Source organism: Atractosteus spatula, chromosome 9 (genome assembly GCF_055471065.1).
Source record: "Atractosteus spatula isolate fAtrSpa1 chromosome 9, fAtrSpa1.hap1, whole genome shotgun sequence".
Taxonomy (NCBI): domain Eukaryota; kingdom Metazoa; phylum Chordata; class Actinopteri; order Semionotiformes; family Lepisosteidae; genus Atractosteus; species Atractosteus spatula.
Genome location: NC_142714.1, coordinates 8,839,808 through 8,861,635, shown reverse-complemented (window position 1 = coordinate 8,861,635; position 21,828 = coordinate 8,839,808). Strand labels below are relative to the sequence as shown.

The 21,828-nt window shown below is 40.4% G+C and overlaps 1 protein-coding gene across 1 annotated transcript in view; it reads right to left on the bottom strand.

The window, feature by feature from the left end:
* Positions 1 to 17: 17 nt before the first annotated feature.
* Positions 18 to 21,828, bottom strand: part of LOC148828094 (choline/ethanolamine transporter flvcr2a-like) — a 36,733-nt gene continuing 14,922 nt past the window's right edge. The window contains 9 exon segments of the mRNA XM_088925917.1: positions 18 to 3,018; positions 5,371 to 5,488; positions 7,651 to 7,706; positions 8,229 to 8,340; positions 10,198 to 10,303; positions 10,786 to 10,896; positions 14,552 to 14,655; positions 15,277 to 15,344; positions 18,971 to 19,111. Coding sequence (XP_088782043.1) covers positions 5,414 to 5,488; positions 7,651 to 7,706; positions 8,229 to 8,340; positions 10,198 to 10,303; positions 10,786 to 10,896; positions 14,552 to 14,655; positions 15,277 to 15,344; positions 18,971 to 19,111 — 773 coding nt within the window. The 3' untranslated portion in view covers positions 18 to 3,018; positions 5,371 to 5,413.

Below are 21,828 nucleotides of genomic sequence, written 5' to 3'. Positions count from 1 at the left end.
TTTACCAGTACGCAAGAGCACTGCTAAGCTGCTGATAACAGAATTAGCCAAACCATAAAGAAGAAATCTTTTATTTCACCGATAGATCAGTTAACATTGTACTCAACTGAATACCAGACAATAAAGTATCTAATAATTTTACAAAACTATAACAATCTCCATCAATAATATCCATTGTTAAATAGAACTGGGTATTTATATCTTTTAATTTAGGATATAAAAAAGACAGCTCAGCTTGGGTCAACACTGTAATAAAATATTTCTCATAGAATTATGTGATAATTACAGTACAATATAAAACAATTAAATATGGACTTAAAAAAAACTAGACATTTCAAAACAATACTCCAAGATGGATTCCCTGTCTGGTCCCCTGATCTACAAAGATGTAGAAAACAAGCTATTAATGTAGCTTTATTCAGTAACCAAGAGCATATTGTATATAGTTCAGGTGGGTAACTGCATTAGCATGCGTAGGCTGCAAAGGAACAAGTCATAGGTTTATTCCATGCTGAAAAAAAAGAAGAAAGAAAACACAACGTTTTGGCTGTGGAGCCTTCTTCAGGTGTGAGAGAGACAGAGCAGTAGGCACAGGTAAAGTAGTGGGAGAACAAAGGCTGGGAGAGAGGAGGAGTGAGAGGCGGGAGCAGGGGACAGAAAGAGAGGCCAATCAGGAGGTGTGAAGTCAGGATAAGTGTAGAGAGAATTTAGAAGAAAAGTAGTCTGTCGTTAAGAGAAGGGGGGAGGTGTGATCATAGCTGCAGGATAATTTTGGTTTCTGTAGTCTTTCTGATGTATGAGTTCGGAAAACCGTCTTGGAGAACACAGACGGAGAGATTAGAGTGGTCATGGCCGTCAGAGGTGAAATGAGAAACTGGGCTTGGAGAGATCTTTAATCTTTGCTTCCTTCGCTTTCTTCTTTTTTTTCCAACATGGAATAAACCTATTACTTGTTCCTTTGCATATTGTATATTGTACGTTTAAAAAATCTCCAATTATGTTTTAAAACAGCATTTTAAGTAATAAAAATCAGTTATAGTCTTCAATTCAGTTATGCACTTCAGAAAAATTCAAAAATTTCTGTACCATTTTACAAATGTGACAAATTTTACCACATTTATTACAGATTAGGTTTCCAGAAAAAAACTGTAGATGTAATACATTTAGTTAGTTTCACAGAGACAAGTAGATACAGTATGTTTAGTTTTCAACAACAAAGTCATTATTCTCAGTTTAGCTCAAATTCCCACAGATAAGACTGTGTAAGTCTCAAAATCCAATTCCTGGAGTACCTGATGGTTTTTGTCTTAACCTGAGTAGTCAATGAACCTAATTATTTTCTTAGTTACACATATTCGTGATTCTTCTTTAGGCATTTTGAAACTCATGACCCAAAACATTCAAATAATCATAGATATAGTTACCTACCTACTCCTGGTTGTACTGTATTACAGTTTTGAATTTAACAAAATAACTAGATCAGCTCTGTAACTGAAAGAACATAAGAAGAATTACAAACAGGTAGTCATTTGGCCCTGTTTAATAGCTTTAGTTGAACAAAACTCAGAAGATACTAAGCACTCCAGGAATCGAATTTGAGATCCCTGCCGTATACAGTATATGGTCCCTATACAGTAGGTATTAATCCCCAAGTTAGTTCTTTGCCCCAGTGATCATGTATTTATGGATGCAGAATGCTACCAACAGTATTTTTATGAAGAAAACAAATACTATAGCACAAAATATGCCTTTAAAGTGTCATGTTTTCAAAATACAGAAAAAAATGAGTGTTTTGCATTTTGCAGTTTTATGACACAATGATATTTTGAGACTTCACTAGATACAAAGCACATAACTTTGTAGTAGTAATCAAGGCTTCCAGCATTACAGAGGCTAAGGTTTGCAAAATAACTACAATAGACTACAAATTTACAAACATGATAACACAATATTCTTTAACTCCTTACATATTTTTCTTTAAACAAAGTGATTTTGCACAAATCCTTTTATTTGAACTTTCTATCTTACCCTAATCCGCACATTTTAATTTAAAATATACAATATCATATACTGTAATGCATATTTCAGGAACTTACGGGCCTTATCTGCTCTTATACAGTAGTTACAGTTACTGTTTTTAATCTATTATAACATATATATTTTTAAGAGTGTCAGTGTATAAAAATGCATACATAATGGAGTCAATTAATCTGTAACTGATGCACTTTAGGACTAGTGATGCTAACCACTGGAAGCAACAGGAGCTTTTCCATTGAGCAACAGATGAGCAGCAAAGTTCAGCTATTCTGGGGGGAATTGGGTTAAGCAGATTCCCAAAAACACTTATCCCAAGCACATTGGTTTTCAAAGTATGTAGCCAATGAAACAGCAGAGAATGTCCAAATCTTAACAAAAGCTATTGTCTGAGGTAATTGCTGAGTGTGCAGCCTTTAATACGGTTTGTGCATAACATCCCAAAAGCTTCCTACCTTTAATTATCCCGCCTTAAAAACAAATCAGATTTTTTTTCCCCCATTCACATAGGGTAGAATTTATTAAAACATGTGAACACCTATCAGCCAAAGCATGATTCCAGTCTCAAGGCCTGTATTTCACACATTTCTTCAATGATAATTAAGGTCTCTTCATGCTGAGGAGTGGCCGGCACGAGGGCCTGCTGTATAAAAACTGTCAATTAAAAAAAATCAAATACTGTTAGAAAAACATGTCAGATCAGTCCAGTAAACAAAATTAAAGAGAAAAACCCTGTTGTCAAGTTCTTTTCCGTGCATCTCGTGACGAGTCAGTTTGGAAGCCCATAGACCTAGTTATCTCTCCCCTTCCTCCAACAGGCCTGGCCAGGGGAAGGAGGAAGGATGTATAGTACTTCCCCATCTCCGTCCTTGTGCTGAGGACAGTGACTGAGTGCCGGGCTGTCCCTCCTCCGGTGCTCTACAGCTTGGACTCTTCCACAATTACCGGACAAGAGATGGATCTTTCCGCATCATCTACTAAATTCTGTTTATTAAAGAAAAGAAGAAACAATAAGCACTTGCCTCAGTGGGCAACAACAGGCGCCCACAGGTGACTTAGAACACTTTATTTTGCAGATTGTGTTGTCTTAATACCAAAATAAAAAAAATTTAGGCACAACCCTGAAGGTACTACAGAAGCAAGCTAAAGCAGTCCATTTAAAGTGACTTAAGCAGTTGATGAAGCTGAATGTAATTAATAATGGCCCATTTAAAAACAAAAACTAACATTCTATTTGAAACAGTTGCATGATGTGACTTATATCTCACTATCTATCTTACTACAGGAGAAAAATGTATTTGTTTTTTAAGCACAGTAACTACACACTGTACACAAATGGAAAGTTAAATGTTTTTCAAGTCTATTTTGACAGAACGGTATCTCATGCATAGTTTCTCTTGACTCATTTTAATCATGTTTTATAATGACTCTGTTCTCATCCAAGCTGCAGTACAGGTACTCCCGTCTTGAGCAAATCCAAGTGACAAAAATCCCACTTTAGGTATAAAGTTGTGCACGGCCTCAGACGTTCAGACTTGCTCTGCCCGTGCCTCACACACTTGTTCTTCTCTTATCTGTGCATTTTCTGGAATGCTTTCAGCTGTGTGTTTGCACTGCTACCCTGTTAGACGTAACTGAAAAGCATTCAAATTGATGTGAAAGGTGCTCGTCTCTGTGCAAAGGTGACATACCTGTACAATTACTCTACAAGAGTACAGTTTTAAAATTAGTACTGTACAATAATTACATTGTAAGAGTATAATTTGTATTACTGTAATAATAACAATAATGATAATAGCTGTAAGTACAAACGTCTACATAGAAGAGTGTGTTCCGACATAAAATTCAGCTTACTAAGATTGTACGGAACATAAGCTTCATGTTAGTCAGAGAGCACCTTTAATAACACTCAGAATCGATCTAGTGGAAACCAGTGGAAGCTTTGAGTAAACTGATGATGCTCATAACATACATATATAGTAACCAGGACAAATGCACATCTTTGTACATATACAGAACATTAAAAATGTTGATAGACACATACACTACATACATATGAACAATAGTTAGTCAAGTTCAACTGGCTCCTGCAACACTTCTTTAAAATTGTAGAGGCCTGTCTGTTGATTTTCAAGTCCTGAAACACGTAGAGTATTTTTTTGGTCCTACAACAGCCCAGTTTCTAGCGACGTGTCTACACAATGTCTCTAATCTTTATGATGTACTTATGGGAGTGTTTGTGTGCGTGTACATATGTATCAGAACCTGCATCTGTCAACATAAAAAGCCACTTTTCCATGCAGTCATTTTTATTTACCAAGACCAGGCAGATACATTTCACTATCCGCACCCACGAAGCAAAGTTTGTAAAAACAAAAATGCTACCTCCTTTTGTATAGACCACAAAGCTATTACTTAAAAATTATAAGTGATAATACCTGGTCTTTAACTCCAAACAGACATAAATAAAAAAAACTTTTCAGAGCTCTATCTGAAGTACTAAAAAAATGTTATGCAATCGGACCTATAAAATAAAGTTGTTCATTTCTCTTTAAAGGCAGTCTTGTCACCCTGAGACAAGGCCGCACTCAAGCATGCGATGACAGCTCCTCCTGGGGCACTGCTGTAGGAACACCTCACTGCGGTGCTGGTACTACAATACTACAATAAAGACAGTGCAATGTGCTGATGTGCCAGAAGATCCTCCACAGTCTGGAATCCAGACGCTTTAGCATCCTAAAAGGTGGTCTCAGCTCAAGTAAGTTAATGTTAGAAAGCTGCCTGGGCCTAATTAGTGGTAAGAAGAGACAAGTTAACAGGGTGATTTTGCCAAAAGATTTGTGAACAGCACACTCCAGATGCAGCCAATTTAAAAGAAGACCTCCTAGTGTAAGCCAGATCCTCAGCAATCATAATAAACAGCTTTATGCTAATCGCTGGGCTCAGCTGAGCATGCCCTACAGTCCTTCGGATTATCCATTAACTTGTCAAATGAACACTCCAGAGGTTACATTACTATCCAAAAATGTTCAGGAGTGTAAATCTGCATATTTGGCTGTATTACTGCATAATTAGAAGGGCTGATGTGTTTTAAGACCTAAAATACTAAAGGCTCACATGTAACTTGCAGGTAAATTAATAACTAGACTCTAAGCTTGCAACCGTCCTTGATCTGAACTTTTCCCATCAGCTGTGCTCCATTTCAGCTCACATAGCAGGAAAAAGAGGGAAAACCAGAAGCCTGATGCATCTAGAAATACTATAAAAATCACAGAAAAACAAATCAGATCAAACAAAAGTGTCTGATTGGGTGCAGGTGGCAGTTGATCACCCTACCTTGACAAGCCTGCGTTTGTGTTTAGTGTGGTGGGGCTACTGATCAGGGCTGGAGGTGCAAGGGGTTGATGGGAGTGACAGCACCATAATCCAGAGGTGGGGAGTGCGAGTCTGCCGCCTGGAACGACAGCCTGGGTCACGATCGGGAGCAACAAGGCACTGACTGTCTTCACCTGCGCGCTGACACCCGTGTCTCCAGTAACATTCTGTGCTGCTAAAAACTCCAGGTCAATCCAATCGAGAGAAGACACAGTATTAAAGACGATAGATAGGCTGTCTTCAGGAGGGATCCCTTTTTCCAAACTTTCTCAGATGTCAGCTGTACTTGCATTTTGCAAGCAGGATCGCCTCAGTCGGAAGCTCTTGATCCCTCAGCATGTGACTGGGTTTTATCACAAGCCTGACAGGGATCTGAATCCACCAGCACTGAAGACTACGCCAAAAGAAGCTCCTCATCCCACTATACCAGTTTCTACAGAGTGCACAGGAATGGATGAAACCTCGCATTAATGCTCTTTGTTAAGGTCAACTACAACACGACTGGTAAAGAGCCATAGTGAATGGTGTTAAATCTGGAGGATTCAAGATTTAAATACTTCACAGACTATGTGTTGTTCAGTGGTGACGGACCAGGTACTGGCCTTTGGAGTGATTATGAGGCCCATGGAGCAGGGCATTTGACATTTGTGAATCGTCTTGTTAGAAATTTGCTTTCAAATGCTAAAGTTATGTTAAAGTCAAATCCTACATCAGAAAACTAACTTTTGTCCATTTAATGTTCATCCTGTAATTGGGGTTGTGCTTTTCAATATTTCTCTGGGAAGGGAGAATAATTATGTTTTTGTTATATAAACCATGTGCTGTTGAGGTAAGATTCTAGACATTTATATCCCAGATACTGCCTCTCTAAATTTCAGATATTTAAATTGCATTTTGATAGATCATAATGCGGTGGCACAGAATGTTATAGGAGACACAGACAGCAGTCCTGAAAGTCAGTGTTTGGAACAGAAAAGTGTACTACCTGAAATAGTCCCGGAGGCATGAATTAATCACAGGGATTACCATGAAAGATAAAAATTGCTACTGCGGCTTCACCTCCACCACCAAGAGCATTAAAGAAACAGAAAAATGAAATTAAGCGGCAGTGAACATGAAGATTATTGATGGAAATGTTGAAGAACAAGTTTCAAGCAGTTCCCGAGGAATAGCTGATCTGTTTCTTTGATTTTTCTCTGCAAGAAACACCCTGCAGGCTTTCATCAGTGAACAGACAGAATCTCTGCCTCAGCCCATTTCAGTGATTACTCAGGCCACGTTACTTTACTTGCGTTTCATACCAGCCAGTCTCCCGAGGAGATGGGGAGTTTGCAGGATTCAATTATTTCAATTACGTTCACTTGATTGACTAAAGCAGTCACTGTACCACTTTACTGTGAGCTTTTCAGAACATTAACAAGCAACTAATAAGAAAAAGGTGACGCGTTAATCATTGTTTTTAAAGAATGGGTGGAGTTTTCCTTATACTGTATGTGGTACCAGATTTAAATCTCTGTGAGCCTAGATCTGAAAGATTAGTGCATTAACACTGTTTAGACAGATTAACCACTCTGACCCTAAGAAGAAACACCCAGCAAGGGATCTGTATTCTGTCAAATAAAACTGATGAGCTCCCCACTGAAGGTATGTCTATGTAGTGATGAACAACTTTGCTGAAAATCACACCTAACACCAGTAAAACCAATCAGTGTTAGTGTTTCTGACTTTCCATGAATATGCTATTGTACTCCTATGCTGTTCCATTTTATGCCTAACCTGCATTTTAGAATCACCTGTTTTAATTAGTAATGTTAAACAATGTATTTTCACAACTAGGACCAGAACACAGAGAGGTGAAATTTCTATTGAATAAATAGCAAGTTTTAAAATCTCACAGATTAAAGTTTATGCTATGTTGGAGCTGAAAAACTACTGAAAGCTGAAATTACAGAAAAGACTATCAAGCAAACAAAGCCGTGAAGATACAAAATGTTAACCCACAGAGACAAGCATGACTTCAAGGAGGGGGAAAAAGTTTTCAGTGAACCAACTGAATACAAAACAGCTCGTTTTGTCCTTGAAGATGAGCAGATTTGGTGTAGACCCAGAGATCCCTACAGTGAAGGCCTGTCTGTGCAAGGGTATCCAGGAGAGAGTACAGCTGCCACCACATGCTCAACACACCCCCAGCACACGTCCCATTCACCATACACATACAGTACTGGGCCAGGGCTCACTCACACGGGATGCGGCTGACATATTTGCCTTCTGTCTCCGAAGATCGGATTTTATCAAACCTGTAAAAAGGAAGAGAATGCAGGTATGGGTTCAGCAGGTGGGTGGAAAACAAGATATTTTCAAACAGCCATGAACAGAGGAGCTGTGTTAACAATAACTGATTAATTCCAAGTTTCTATTAAGAAGCCTAAACAGCATCTGAAGACTGACAAAACTGTTCTGGGCTTCTTCCTCTAGAGGGCACTGTTGTGCAGCGATACACTTTACACAACAGCTAGTGCTGTCACTGAGCACAAACTGCTGTGAAGAAAACTACGCTAGGAAAGCCAGAGAGACTTGTAATCAATTGCTTTGTGGCACTATCGAGTCTGGTGGAAAGAATCCAATACATTCAGCAATACTTCAATATACAGCATATAAAAGCATTCTTTGAAGTTATTGTTCTGACAATTTATTTCTGAGAGTGGATGAACTGTCAGCGTCATTACAGCACTGCTGTAAGGAGAGAGGAAATGGCCGAGACTACCAGGAAGACGTTGTGAACGTGTGTTTTCCGTGTTCTTAAGACGGAGCCCCCTCACCTGTAATAATGGTCCCGATCAGCAGAAACACACAAAGGAAAATGTTTCCCTTTAACGTCCCGAAATGGTCAATGATCTTCCCCTGGGCGATTGTAAAGATGATGCCAAACACCTGGGAAGAGAGGGCCGTAGTGAGAGCCCAAGCTGCATGCGAGCCAATGAGTTACATCAATTCCATCACCCCACTGACACCAAAGCCTGAGCCCGATCCTGGCCTTCAGGCGAGCTTCTCCTGCCTGGTACGTACTGCCTTATTCTCTCAACCCCGGCACCTGATTTTAGATCTAGTGCTTAGATATGAGTGGTTGATTAATGGTACAATGTGAGAGAGAGTGTTAAAGATAAAAAAAAAATGTAAAACTAGCTCTGAATTCAGATAAGTCACCAGACTCAACAAGAGCAAAAACAGGGAGTAAAAACAGAGCTCACTGTTTGCTTTGTGACTGTTATCAGAACCAAGAGCATGTCCAAACAGACACTGCACATCAAAAAGCTATTCTAGAACTGTTAATGATACCCAGTCAGCAGAAGGAAAATTTTACTTCAAGAGTAGCTTTCATTCCATTTTTTTTTTGTTGGCAACTATCTCCTTAGCTTTACAGAGGTATTTGCTTTCAGTGAGTGTATACTGTATGTGCACTACAGAAAATAAAAAGGCAACATTTACATTTCTGCGCGAGTCTGCACATTCTTATGGCAGAAAAGTGTAGTCAGATATTTATCAGACTCTCAAGTTCTCTGGTAAAAATAGCCCAAGCCGGAGATTCTGGAATAGGCTGTTCTTTATAGAGATATACAGTAATCCTTTGTCAACCCGAGAGGGTTACATTCCTGAAAACTCTCTCACGGAAGGTAAATTTTCAAAATTTGCAAAATAGGGTTAGGGAACTGAAGGCACTATTCACCCTATTAAAATCCTTTAAACATTTTTTCCATCTATAATAAAGTAAGACAATAATATCAGAGTAAAGAAAAGCATCATACATTACAGAAATAATATCGTATAGTTTTTTTACCTATATTGCTGTGATGACACATGTAGATTGGGTCAGATGGCATGCACTATTACTTACTGTAGTTCTTTACTAAGCACTATGAAGCTCATCATGGATCTATATTGCTCAGCAACACTGGACTCTTCGTCCTTTCTCATACGCTTAAGGAGCCATTTTAATTTAATCATTCATGAATTAATTTATTATTAACTAATATCAACCTCTTTTATTTAGGAAATCACTATCACAGACACTTATTTGTAAAATCAGATACTAATAACCATCAAAGCCCAGTGCAACACTGTACACTAATATGCGCAAAACACAATGCGAGAGGAAATGCGGACACTATCACTCGCAGAGGTGGCCGAGAAAGAACGAGATCAGACGATATAGTCGCTCTTTTTCCTCTCACACATCGCAGTTTACGGGTGCTTCACAACTGAGGGGCGCGTAAGGTCCACATGAATATTCAAAACCACGCCATGTAAATTTGTGTATGGCAAGGAATTACATTACAATTATATGCATAGGGCAGTCTGCTGCTGGCGTAAAATGAATTTAAGGAAAATAAGCTTTGTGAATGTCAATTTTGTTTTCAATTGCACAATTCAGTCACTCCATTTTTTACCGACACCGGCAAATCCTGCGATCAAAACAATCAGGCTACCTTAAGTACGTGTGTAACAGGGTACTCTATGTGGAGGTCAGTCCTTGGGGCCAGTTACAGAAGTGACATCATCGCCCTTTGTAATCTAGCCCTGGCAGAGCTTGCAGTTTTATGGCACAGTGGAATATGTCACCGTGAGCAAAACCTGGCCAGGATCAGAGCAGAACAGCACTCTGGCGGTATGTACAGTCCTCCTGCGGCAGAGGACTGGTCTCTTGGCAAGGCAAGGCAAGGGCACCGGAGCGACTGGGATCGAACCCCAGCAGGGCCCGGGAGAGGCACACCCCTCACGTGTGTGTGTTACCTGAGCTGAGCAATTGAGAAGGCCCGAGGATGTGCCCTCAGACTCCGGGTACGTCAGCTCCACCGCAAACTCAAAACCGAGCGGCAGGTACCCCGTCATAAAGAACCTACAAGGAGAACAGCAGCAGGTTGAGCTCCCACACATCACTTTCACTGGGCAATAACCACTGCGGTTCTGTTTTTCTTTCAATGACAGCTACAACCAGGAAAAGGGACGGGCATTTGCATTCTTTCAGCTTTTTGCTGTTAGACACCGATTAAGACCCAAGAGTAAGAGGGAATTTGCCTTCTAATCCAAATGATTCCATCACAAACAGAATGAAAAGAAAGAGGATCGATCGTGAGGCCCACTAGAACAGCAGTGGGGCATGGCTGGTCTAAGTGAGGATTCAGAGGAAGAGGTGGCTACATCCCCCTCTGCTACAGGCAGGTGACATGGTGACAGGAACTGTGGGAGATCAGGATTATCCTGCCACCACCTTATAGCAGACCTTCTTTTCCATTCGGGATACTGGAAAGGCTTTTGCCGTAGAGCAGGGAAGCAGGGTGGATTACAGTATCTGCCCCTCAGGGAAGGCTCAGGTCTTACCCCAGCAAGGCGGCTGTGATGAACACCACCCACAGGTGTCCCAGGCCAAGGGTGAAAGCGTACACGATCATCCCAACGAAGGACATCAGGTATACAGCCAGCGTCGTCTGTCTGGAGAAGGAACCCCCCAAAAAAAGAAAAGAGTGGTTGCATTTTTTCCATTCAAGTCTGTCTATGTACAGTTTATGTACACGTCACAAGAGGTCAAAACCTCATGGATGTATGTTTGTAACAAACCCAAAATAAATAGCAATAAAATTGCACAAGCGAAGAATTTCAGAAAAGTACTAGATCCCTGGATTGAAATAAAGTGCCAGGGGAGAGCTTCTGAAAGTTTGAGCAGGCCTAACTGTGACAATGATGATAATCCCAAAGAAAACAGACTTCAGGCCTCATCAGCACTGCCAACACAGTCACACATGAAGAGGAAAACAGGACTTAGCCGAGTTCTATAAACCCTAAACTATTCTTATCACTGGTCTGTTGTAAACAGCCCTGTTACCGTATTGTCTGGAGTATAGGGGTCATTCCAATGATTTTTATTATTATTTGAGAACGAGAACATTTTCTATATGAAGTGATATTTTGTTAATGTCAAATGTACACCTTTCTCTGTGGACATTTCAAACTTAATCACTGCTAGGGTCAGCAATTTATTCGTTTTACTGAAGACACCTGTAAAATAGGAATCGAAAAAGTCTCGGCCATCTGGTAATTCTTAACTACAGACCCTTGTCAGACTATACAGAAACTGACAGTGCTGTCCACGAGGATACAGGAGAACAGTATTGCATTGATAGCTGTTCAACAGGAAATGAAAGACATGAAAACTAGAAGTGGCTCTTTTTTTGTGGAAGGGTATTTTACGGGCCTGTATGTACGAATGTGTACCAACGAGAAAGAAAGAATCTCAAGAACGTACTTGAATGTACTTATGGTCTGGGATAAAGCTTTCCCCAAGCACACAAATGAACAGATGCTGGGGAAAAAGACAGCTGAACCCTGAGGACAGCATGAAGCAGCTGGATAATCAACCCCAACCCTCAAGAACTACTGAAAAGAAGTCATTTGGAGCCCTAAAAGCAAACTACTAAGACAACAAGTCTTCAGAGTAAAACACTACAGAGCTACATGAAACCATTGTTTGTAAGAGGTAAAGATGAATCACTGGGGAGAGTTTATGTATTGATTCTCTCCTGTAATAGCTGTCAGGTTATTTTAGTTCTAATTAGTGAAAATGATTTTTTTCCCCCCATTAGTCCTTCAAATGACTCAATGAGCAGAAACCCCAGATCAAGGTTCTGTGTTCTTTCCCTTGCCTAACAGGTGACACTCTGTTTATTTCTTCAGCTGCGGACTAATTAAATGTGGACCTATTGTATGGACTGTTGGGGAGGAGTGCGACAGTAGGTGGATAATAAAACAGTTCAATTTAATTGTTTTTCCCAACATATTTGTGTCAAGGCTATAGTTTGTGCGAAGTGCACGGCAATGTAAGATATGCCAAAAATTAAATCCCTGCCTTTAATGAAAAGGAATTGTTAACACCAGCAATCCAAAAGGTGTCTAAAAACATCTTGAACACGTAACACTAAAATTCTTGAAGATATGCAAAAAGAAACGTCCAAGAGCAACTCTGTTTCACATTTCCAGTGGCTGAGCTTCACCTGCAGATGTTTTTTTCAGTGTGTTTGCTTTCGTGGGTGTAAAGGACATTTCAGAAAAACATCTCGAAGGTCCTATAATCTTAAGTGAAATACAGATCAGGACATCAGCAAATACCCTTTTCCAAACTCATCATACAGTATAGAGAAGTGTTACAAGAACAAGTATGTGAATTCCAGGAAAATATTGCTTGCTAATGCTTATATCTAATGTACCAGTCTAAAAACAGAATTTGTCCTTTATCTACTATTGATTTACTATTAAATAAGCCTTAGGTATGATTATTAACACCGTACCAGTATTAGCAAATCCTTTTATCAGATATTAAGTGTATAATTAATTTAACTATATAGGAAAATAGTAGCTCATTATTGCTTTATATTTCTAATGAATTTGAATGAACTGAATATTAGGCTGCTATTTTTAACAGCCTGTTAGGTCACTGCTCTGTGTAACAAAGCGGTATTAATTGGCTTGCTGGAGGAATATAAAGTATGTCACAAAAACAACACACAGAAAGCAAAAAAAAAAAACAAATCTTGGTAAGAATTCAATATCGGCTCGCTCACGGAGGATAAGCAACCACCTAATTAAGAAGGTGACCATCCGGCATTTACGAAATCCAAGCCAAATAAAACTTCCTATAATCCCTAGCTAAATCCACAATGGAAAAAAATTCTGTACTTCTCCATGAGTTTTCCCCGCTTCGTAACCCAAGGATTTAGCCGGAAGGCTGTTTGAATCAAAGCTGTCAACCTCTATTGGAATGAAAATCTATCGGATGTGGCACTCGGTTTTTCGGGATCTTCCGAGAAGCTTGCACTAGGAAAAAAAACCTCTCCAATCCATCCAGCCGGGAGCCTTTGGAAAGGCGATTTTAAAGACAATTCAAGGGCAACGAGCCTTATTGACTGGAGGGAAGCGACAGTCCTCAGTCCATGGTGGAAACAAGTCTTTAATGAGAATTAGAAGGCAAATGAATACAAACACCATTGCACGAACCTCAGTAGCACATATTGGGTAATATTTGCATATTATGACTATTATGGTAGGGTTGGGCTATTAAGAACATCAAAGTAATAAATAAGAACAGGATATCGGATTGTTTTAATAGAGTTTACATAATTTAATAGCGTTTGTATACGTGGCTGTACCTATTCACGCAATCTACTGTACGATCCTACAAGTGTGGTTGTAATAATGGTAAAGGCTGTCCTTTTCCAATTCATGAATAAGGAGCATTTTTAAGGTGCTGCTATCTGTTATGGTAGTGTGAGTCCCATTCTAATAAATCCTTTTTCCTTATTTGCATACTGTACACTGATGTAGAGTAGACATCACAAGAAAACTTGATAATGGGGATGTGTATTTTAACAGCATGAAACATATCAGTTGCTGGTGAGAACAGTGAAGGTCTGACAATGGGGAAAATGTATTCCATTTCCGTATGACTGATATGTCGTTTTTTTCTGATGTATTTGCATTGCTGTGTTAGCAGTGTATTATAGAGAAATCATCAGAAATAAGGTAAGAAATTCTCATTGCTCATGGTAACAGGTACCAACTTGATGGAGTTTGTAAAGGTGGTTGTCAGAAGAAAGGGGACTTAACTAATAAACTAGATTTTATCAGCCCATTCCTTTAAACTGCAAAAACTAGATTAGTTTTCCACGTTTAATCACAACACAAGACAAATGCTTCAGCTTAACAGGCAAAGCAACTGTAACTCTTTATCAGACGTAGGCAAAAACAGAGCAAAGACTTGGGGATTGTTCAGGCTAAATTGTCCTGCATCACCTGGTTACTAGACCATTACAGTGAAGTGTGGGATACTGTCTGAGACTATCCAATTATTGGAGCTAAAATAAAATATTACATTTCCTTTACTTTCGGTGTTTGCCCCCTACAGTCTATCTATCTGTTAATGATTTGGCGATAAGCTACATTTTTCTTCATAATTGATTGTATTTTGTAATATTGGTTAAATCATAATTTGAGCATACTTCTTTTGACTGCCTTTCTCCGGGAGTCTGAAGTGTTATTGAATTTCTCTGCAAGAGGCAACGGATGTTTCGAGCGGCAATCGGAAAAGCAGTCTTACTTGTAGGTTTTGGTTTTGTCGAGCCAAATGCCACAGATGAGAGAACCCACCATGCCAGCAATGACTAAAGTGAGGCCAATCCTCCCAGCATTCACCTCCTCACCCTGGGGAGCAAACACAAGGCTCATGTTTAGCCAGAGTTCAGTACCTGCTTTTTCGCAAACATGTTTAAGCAAAACTTAACACTCCAGGTTACTAGTTACATAATTTCTCATTTTCATTGATATGAAACAAGTAAAGCTGTAAACAAACCCGGTTTTTATAGCACACGTTCACGAATAAAGCTTATGGTATCTTGTAGTGCAGGTTTCAGGAACTCCGAAGCTCTGAAATTAATCGGTAAATTCTAAACAAAATCGGCAAGAAAAACATATAAATAAAACTTTGCTTCCTGCACAAAGAGTTCTTTGTGTAAATCCAGGCAGTAGAATGCTTGAAAGAGGAAAATGAACACTGAAAAACCAAGTGAACAAAGAACAAAAAAATATTATAAAAGCCTACAAAAAGTCAATTCAAGACAATTCAAAGAATTATGAGCTTGTGTGAACTGGAATTCAATGGGACCAATGTGACGTTATTGGGATAAAAATCCCTCTATAGGCAGAGATTGATTTGAGTCCCACTGGTTAAATCCCTTCACTCCTCACCAGAAGAGGCTTTTCTGACTGCCCTGTGTGGAAAACACAGAAGGCAGAGGTGAGACAAACTTGAATCCACGGACTTACAGGGTAGTGCTCAATAATCATCCTGTTCAGCAGCGTGGATACAGCATAAAAGCAGCCAACGTTTAATCCTGTATGAATGAAAGATGTGCAAGATTAGATGCAAGTATTCCTTTTACAAGTTAGCACAATATACACATACAGATGCACATATATACTGTATACAACTGAGTAACCCTACAACCTTGCTACTGTATTTCTTTCATCGGCTTCCAGGCACTTTAATATGGTGCTGTCCAGATAAACTGCAGAATTATATAGTGAAGGAACCTATGCCTGTTAGGAGTTAACAATTAGGCCCTCAAGAACTGTTTTACTATTTTGTGCATTCCCAGCTGGCCTAACTTTTGGAGGTGTAACTCATGTACCCTATATTTAATTCAGCAACATGAAAGAGAACAGAGTCCTTGGCTAATTGCCCAAGGCTGACTTAACTGCCTAACTTTCTGACCTTGTTTACACCTGGTACGGTAACATCCCATGACAGACTCATCATAAAGAATGTATGTTTTTGTATGGAAATTTTGCTCAAGATTAAAAGCCTGCTGCTGTCCTAATGAAAGTGAGCGAGAGATGAGGTCAACCTGTTAACTTCATCTGTCCTCCTGTCTTTATTGCAATAAAGAGATCTCTAGCTTGATTTAGTCCTGTGGTTTGCGGAGAAAAGGGTCCAACAAATGCGAGGACTCTTCTCCCAGTGACATTAATCCAGATTTACACTGTTCCCTTCCCTGTGTCTGGGTAAAGGGTCATACAGCCACACTACTGACCTTGACATAGATATTTGTTCTGAAACAGTTGTTTGATGTATATGGCAAAAGAACAGTGCATTCAGCCTTCAGAACACAATAAAAACATACTCTGAGCCAGGCCAAGAAGCAGACCGCAGGGGATTATGGCTGAGAGGTCTGGGAAACTGCACCTTTCAAATAACAACAGCCTTCATAGTGTGGATCCAAATATTACTGTGGGATTTGCAGCTCATGACAACACCACCAAATCCATCTGCACTGCATTTCAAAACTCAGCAAGAGGTGTACAGAGGACAGACATCATTTGACCTCCTCTGCAACTTTAATGTAAAACACCTGATCAAAACAGGCATTTATTTGGCCAAGAAAGGCATGCTTGGAAAATATCGTTTTTAGACTTTGTCTAATCCCACAACAAACTAAAAAAAAAAAAGATACTAGGCATATGTTCAAGTTTTTGTAGGTTTAATTTAACTAGAAATTCATTTTTGTCAAACATCAGCTAAATAACCCTTTACCCTTGAACTCTCTGGTCATGAACATACTTACAAGCATGAAAAACTAGCATAACACTGTCACTAGTGTAAAATGAAATGTTGGCACAAAGTTTCACTTTATTACACCTACAGGTAACAGCTTTGTACCAATAAGACTTAATGGGAATAGTGACTTCTGTACTGTCTACATTTTGTCTTAAAATGACTCATGGTATAGCACAATTCAATCGATACACAGGTCCTCTGAGCAACAACACAACAGAATTCCACTCAGGGTTCAGGTTAATAAATTATTTGCAGAAAAAAAACAGTGCTGTCACTACTAGCAGCTGTGCACTAGGTAATTCTGGCACAATATCTCAATTCCTCTGACACGGTAGATTTTGCATAACTATTTTGCATAACTGCTTGATAGCATTGATAAGATTAAGCTCTGCTGCGGTATTCAGGGTGTTGTTTTTACAGGGTTTGTTGATCCTTGTCCCAGACAGGTAGAGCAGGGTGTTGTGTATATATATATATCAGTTTTTGAAGACAAGGTGTAATTTGCCACTTAAGCAGATCTTCTGTTTAGTGCTGTTATTTAGGGATCCTTTAGAGAGATAACACTGGAAGACTAGAGAGGTCAGCTCCTGAGCAAACAACCTGCTAAATTGGTCAAAAACATCCATCTGTTACAAGTCTTAAACTGATGAATAAGGCAGGCCAATAAGATTTGACCACCTCTGCTTTGCAACAGTACAACAGGCTAGTTAGATTGAAATCTTTCTAGTGCATGAGTAGGGCTCCAGAGCATGGCTGGCTCCTACACTCTCCCACAGACCCGAGATCACATCCGCAATTTCATGAGCCATTGAGAAATAAACCAAGAATTCCGTGCTCTTCTGGTTTCAGCAGCTAAAGGCTCCTACGTGGAGTTTAGCAACATTCTTTACTGTGGCCTAATGGTGGCTGAATCACCTGACGTGATGCACTTTGCCAGTATAACACAGTGGAAGAGCCTGGTTTCTGGCAAAACCATGATTTACCAGCTGGCCTCTACTCCTGTTTTGTACTGATGAAGGGATCAATGTGTGTTTCAGAGTCTTCCTTCATTTTTTAAATCCTGATGGTCTTTGTGTCCTGTATTCTAAGAACCACAGCATCTAACCACAGTAGAGAAGGGTCTTGATTGAGGAGAACAAGAATTTTGAGACTGAACAGGGACATCTCAAGAAGAGTGAAAGCTGCAGGCTGGGGTATCAGTGGAATGCCCTGCACTGTTTGTTCTACACTGTTGGGGAGGATGCTCATGTGTGGGACCGACCTACATTACAGACTAGAGATTTCGTTGCCCCCCCACAGGTGGCAATTCACAGAGAATTGAGAACAAACTCAATCCAGTTGGATTACAGACTTCTCCTTCCATAAAATATGACAGCAGGCTCATTGATACCCAGAGGTCCAAAGTAAGATAAGACCTGCCTGCTATATTGGAAACAGCCTGTTACAAAAAGCGAACAATGAAGCCTATGACATTTGGAGCAAATGATATTATTTTCCCAAGGACAGGTCGGGGGAGTCTGCCTGCACTTCTTCCTTCTCTCTCAGCGCAGCTACCTTGGCCTACAGAGGAGGACCCTGCACCGAGACAGCTGGTGATTCAGAATTGCGTGGGCTCATAACAAAACAGCCTGAAAATAAACTGCTTGGACTACGTGACGAATCCATCGTAGGCCAGACCATCCCCTGCTGTAGCTCTGGGACAGCGGACTTCACTACCAGATTTTGTTCATCTTCCCCAACAAGTTACCTAACGTCTTGCAACAATGTCAATGGCTGGCATTGCTCCCTCAAAAAGTCATAATTATATAACAGTGAGGGTCTTACAATGGTTAATATTGTCTCAAAGGTTCCTTCAAGGATAAAAGGGACATGGCTAATGTACCATGGTGAGGGAGTTTACCTTCAGGACTCTCTCCTTGGGAGTTAAAAGATCTTTCATGACGTTCTTGTTGGTTTTGCTCCTGCCTGGCTCCAGATGTTTGGCTGCACAGTGAAGCACGAGGCCGTGTTTGTGAAGCCCCCTCCTATTACCCTGCGCTAACTGCCTTCAGCAGTGGAAATGCTCGATTTGCATCAGGAGCTATGTCATCTCCAAAAAGCACGAGAGGAGGAAGGAAAGGCCGCAGAGGCAAGGGGAAACTGCCTGCTTTGAGCGACAGCCAACCATGAAATTCAGGACCCAAGATCCTGTTCCAATCAGTTGCAAAGCAAACCTGAAGAAATCCAGCATCTGAGCAGTTTATGTGGGCAGTTATAACCCCCTCTAACTGTAACCTCTGTACCTGGTTGAGGCCTCCTCAGTCTCAAAGGGATTCTCTTACCAATTTCTCTTGAGCTGCAGATTATTAGGGTACTAAACACCCCCCAGCTCCCCCACCCACCCCAGGAGGAGAGCAAACATACCGTAGGTGATGATGAGGAGGATGAAGGGTCGGTTGCTGAGGAGACGCAGGATGGACTGAATGTAAGAATAGTTCTCCGGGGGGCAGCTCCTGATGGTAGCCTGAGCCTGCGTAGGAGGAATCTCCGGCTTCTCCTGAAACACTTGAGGACAGCAGGACAGTGTCAGCCCCAAGAGAGACCCCTCTGAACCACAGGTGCTCAACAGGCTAGAAAGGTCTCTTGAATCCATAAATGTTCTCTGTTCATTCTGTTCTCCTCCCCACCATTTTGCCAACCTAGATCACACTGTGGGTAACTGTGCTTTAGCTCAAAAACACTCCTTGCACTTGCAATTATTGGTTGCAGGTATGCTACAAAAACATGGCCACTTTGTGTTAGAGCTTTAAAGACCATGTAAAGGAGAAGGCAGGGAAACACAGGACAATCACATTCTTAAACAAATCCAAATGGCCTGTTTCTGTACGTAAATACAGAAATGGAAATAAGAACCAAACCTTTAATGGTCACTTGCACATACCTTTAACGTTTGTTCATTAAGCTGCAAAATAATTGAAAAAAAAACATTCTCTTTTCATCGGGATTCTTATTATTTCCATCAATTTTATCAGTCTACACTGAATGCACACTAATGACAGAGGCAAACTGTCATTAGTGACAATAAAATCACTGTCCAGGGTGATTTATACTGCAGTTAGTCTGAAGACTGGTGAACCTTCTGATACAACATGGGTCCTGTTCTCTGCAAGGCATCAGCGGAATGTTTGCCTAGTTTTATTGTACTCCATATCACCATGTGAGCTGCCTAAACAATACAGTTTGGAAGCTCATCGGTGTGCTATGCATTCTAATGTGAAATGGCCACTTGCATCATGCTGTAAGGGCTAATGGGAATTTCAGCGATTAAAGGATCACCACCTCCCAGTTTTGTGGCCAACGGGCTGTCGGATCTGGAAGCTCAGTTAGGCCCGATAGACTGTGAGACTCTCCTAATAGCTGGTCTAGCATTGCTTTCGTTTTCCAAGCAATGAAATAGAGGACACAAACAAGCCAGCTGTCTCCTGTCACTCATTTGCACACAGATGCCCATTCATACAATAAAACAGCAGCAGGAACAGCAGACCTCACAGAAAAGCACTTGTGTCACAAAATGCCTAAATGCCTCTACATCCAAGCAGATGTGAAATAAGGGCAGATGTCAGTATGTGCAGTTGCAAATCACCAGACTTCTCCCTGGGGTTGTTTACACATCAGGACCTATGACAAGCTTTCCAAATAGATCAGTCTTTCACATTTGCCATGGAGCTTTCATCTCTGCAGTTAGTGCTTTTATTTCTCTTTCACCACTCTTGCATCTGAGTAACAGAGTTTTTGAAATGCCCACTGCCTGCAAAGTACAAAGAACACTTAGGCACAGCTGCCGCAGTAGGTGTTCATGGCAGTCCAGGACAGGTCAGAAAGCCTGGCTGTTGGCCAGTGAGCATGCTGGGACAAACAGCTGGCTGTCACAAACATTAGATTTGTTTCTGATGTTGACAAGCCCACTGTACAGTTGGAAACTCTGTCATACATTTAAATAGTGAGTCTCTCTAAGCCAAAGTTCTCGTTTAGCCTCTGTGGTCTGTGAATCCAAAAGGTATTTACTTTCTCCAATTTGTTTCCATTTGTTACTAAATCATTTATCACTGATATTTATACTGTACAGTACATGGACCTACTGTATGTGTGACCCCTGCATAGTTCCAACTGGACCAGACATTGCCATCTGTAACTTGTCAAGGAAATATAGAAAGGAGATAAGACTCAGAAGGACTGACATTTAAGGTGCAGATATATTTATCTTAGTGTGCTGTGAGTCAACGTCAGTACGCTGTGTATAGTAGTATAGTAGCTGGGCATCCAGATCACTGGGCAAACACAGCCACGTGGCTGCGGTGCTACATTCGGTGATTCATGTGTCTGCTCTGCTCTGCAATGACAAAGTCCAACCGCTGTTGAGCAGTCACCTCACAGGGCTACAGTTCAGACAGACCTGCACAACGTTTCAAACACTGATTCAGTGACACGCTGGCAGAATTCGCTCATACTGTACACACCCCTGTCAACTGCTTGGCTTTGCCTCATTTCATAGGCATTATCACTACATGGCAAGAACTGGAAAACCCCACTTATAAACATTAATAAACAGATTAAGATTCGCACAGCATGAGTCATCCTTCACAGCCATAAACTGCTCAATACAGAAATCATGTATTCATTGAAGATGTCCTTAATATAAAGCAATGAACAATACTACCTCAGTGGTTTATAACTCACAGATTTAAACTGATCTTTTTTCTGCTTACCATAAAGGGGAAATGCAATGCTATTTTTATATTTTGGGGTTAGAAAGAATAGGCATTTCAAACTACAATGAAAGTAAAATATACATAGTAATTTGTAAAACAACCAATTTACATCACAAATTAGACAAACTTTCCAGGTATAGGCAGCACCATATTCTATGATTCAGACCTAGACAACCAAACTTCTAATGAGGTGAACCAGGCCTGTTATATTGTAAACAAGCAGGCTTGTGAATACATCCAAAGAAATATTGTTCTTGACTTCACCACAGTTTTGCTTACAAATACTACTTACTAGATAACTCTGCATTCAGATCATGTTGGAACATTTCTGTGGGGAAATGTCTGCTTTACAACCTGTACTTACTCGCTCATACATCACATTACATTAGTCAGTACAGTGACTAGTGAGCAGGAAGGGCCAATTCATGTCACAATTCTCGCAGACTTTTGCTATCACCCGTGGTGAGACCAGGGGTTTGAGACAAGATGACAACTATACATGACATTCACAAA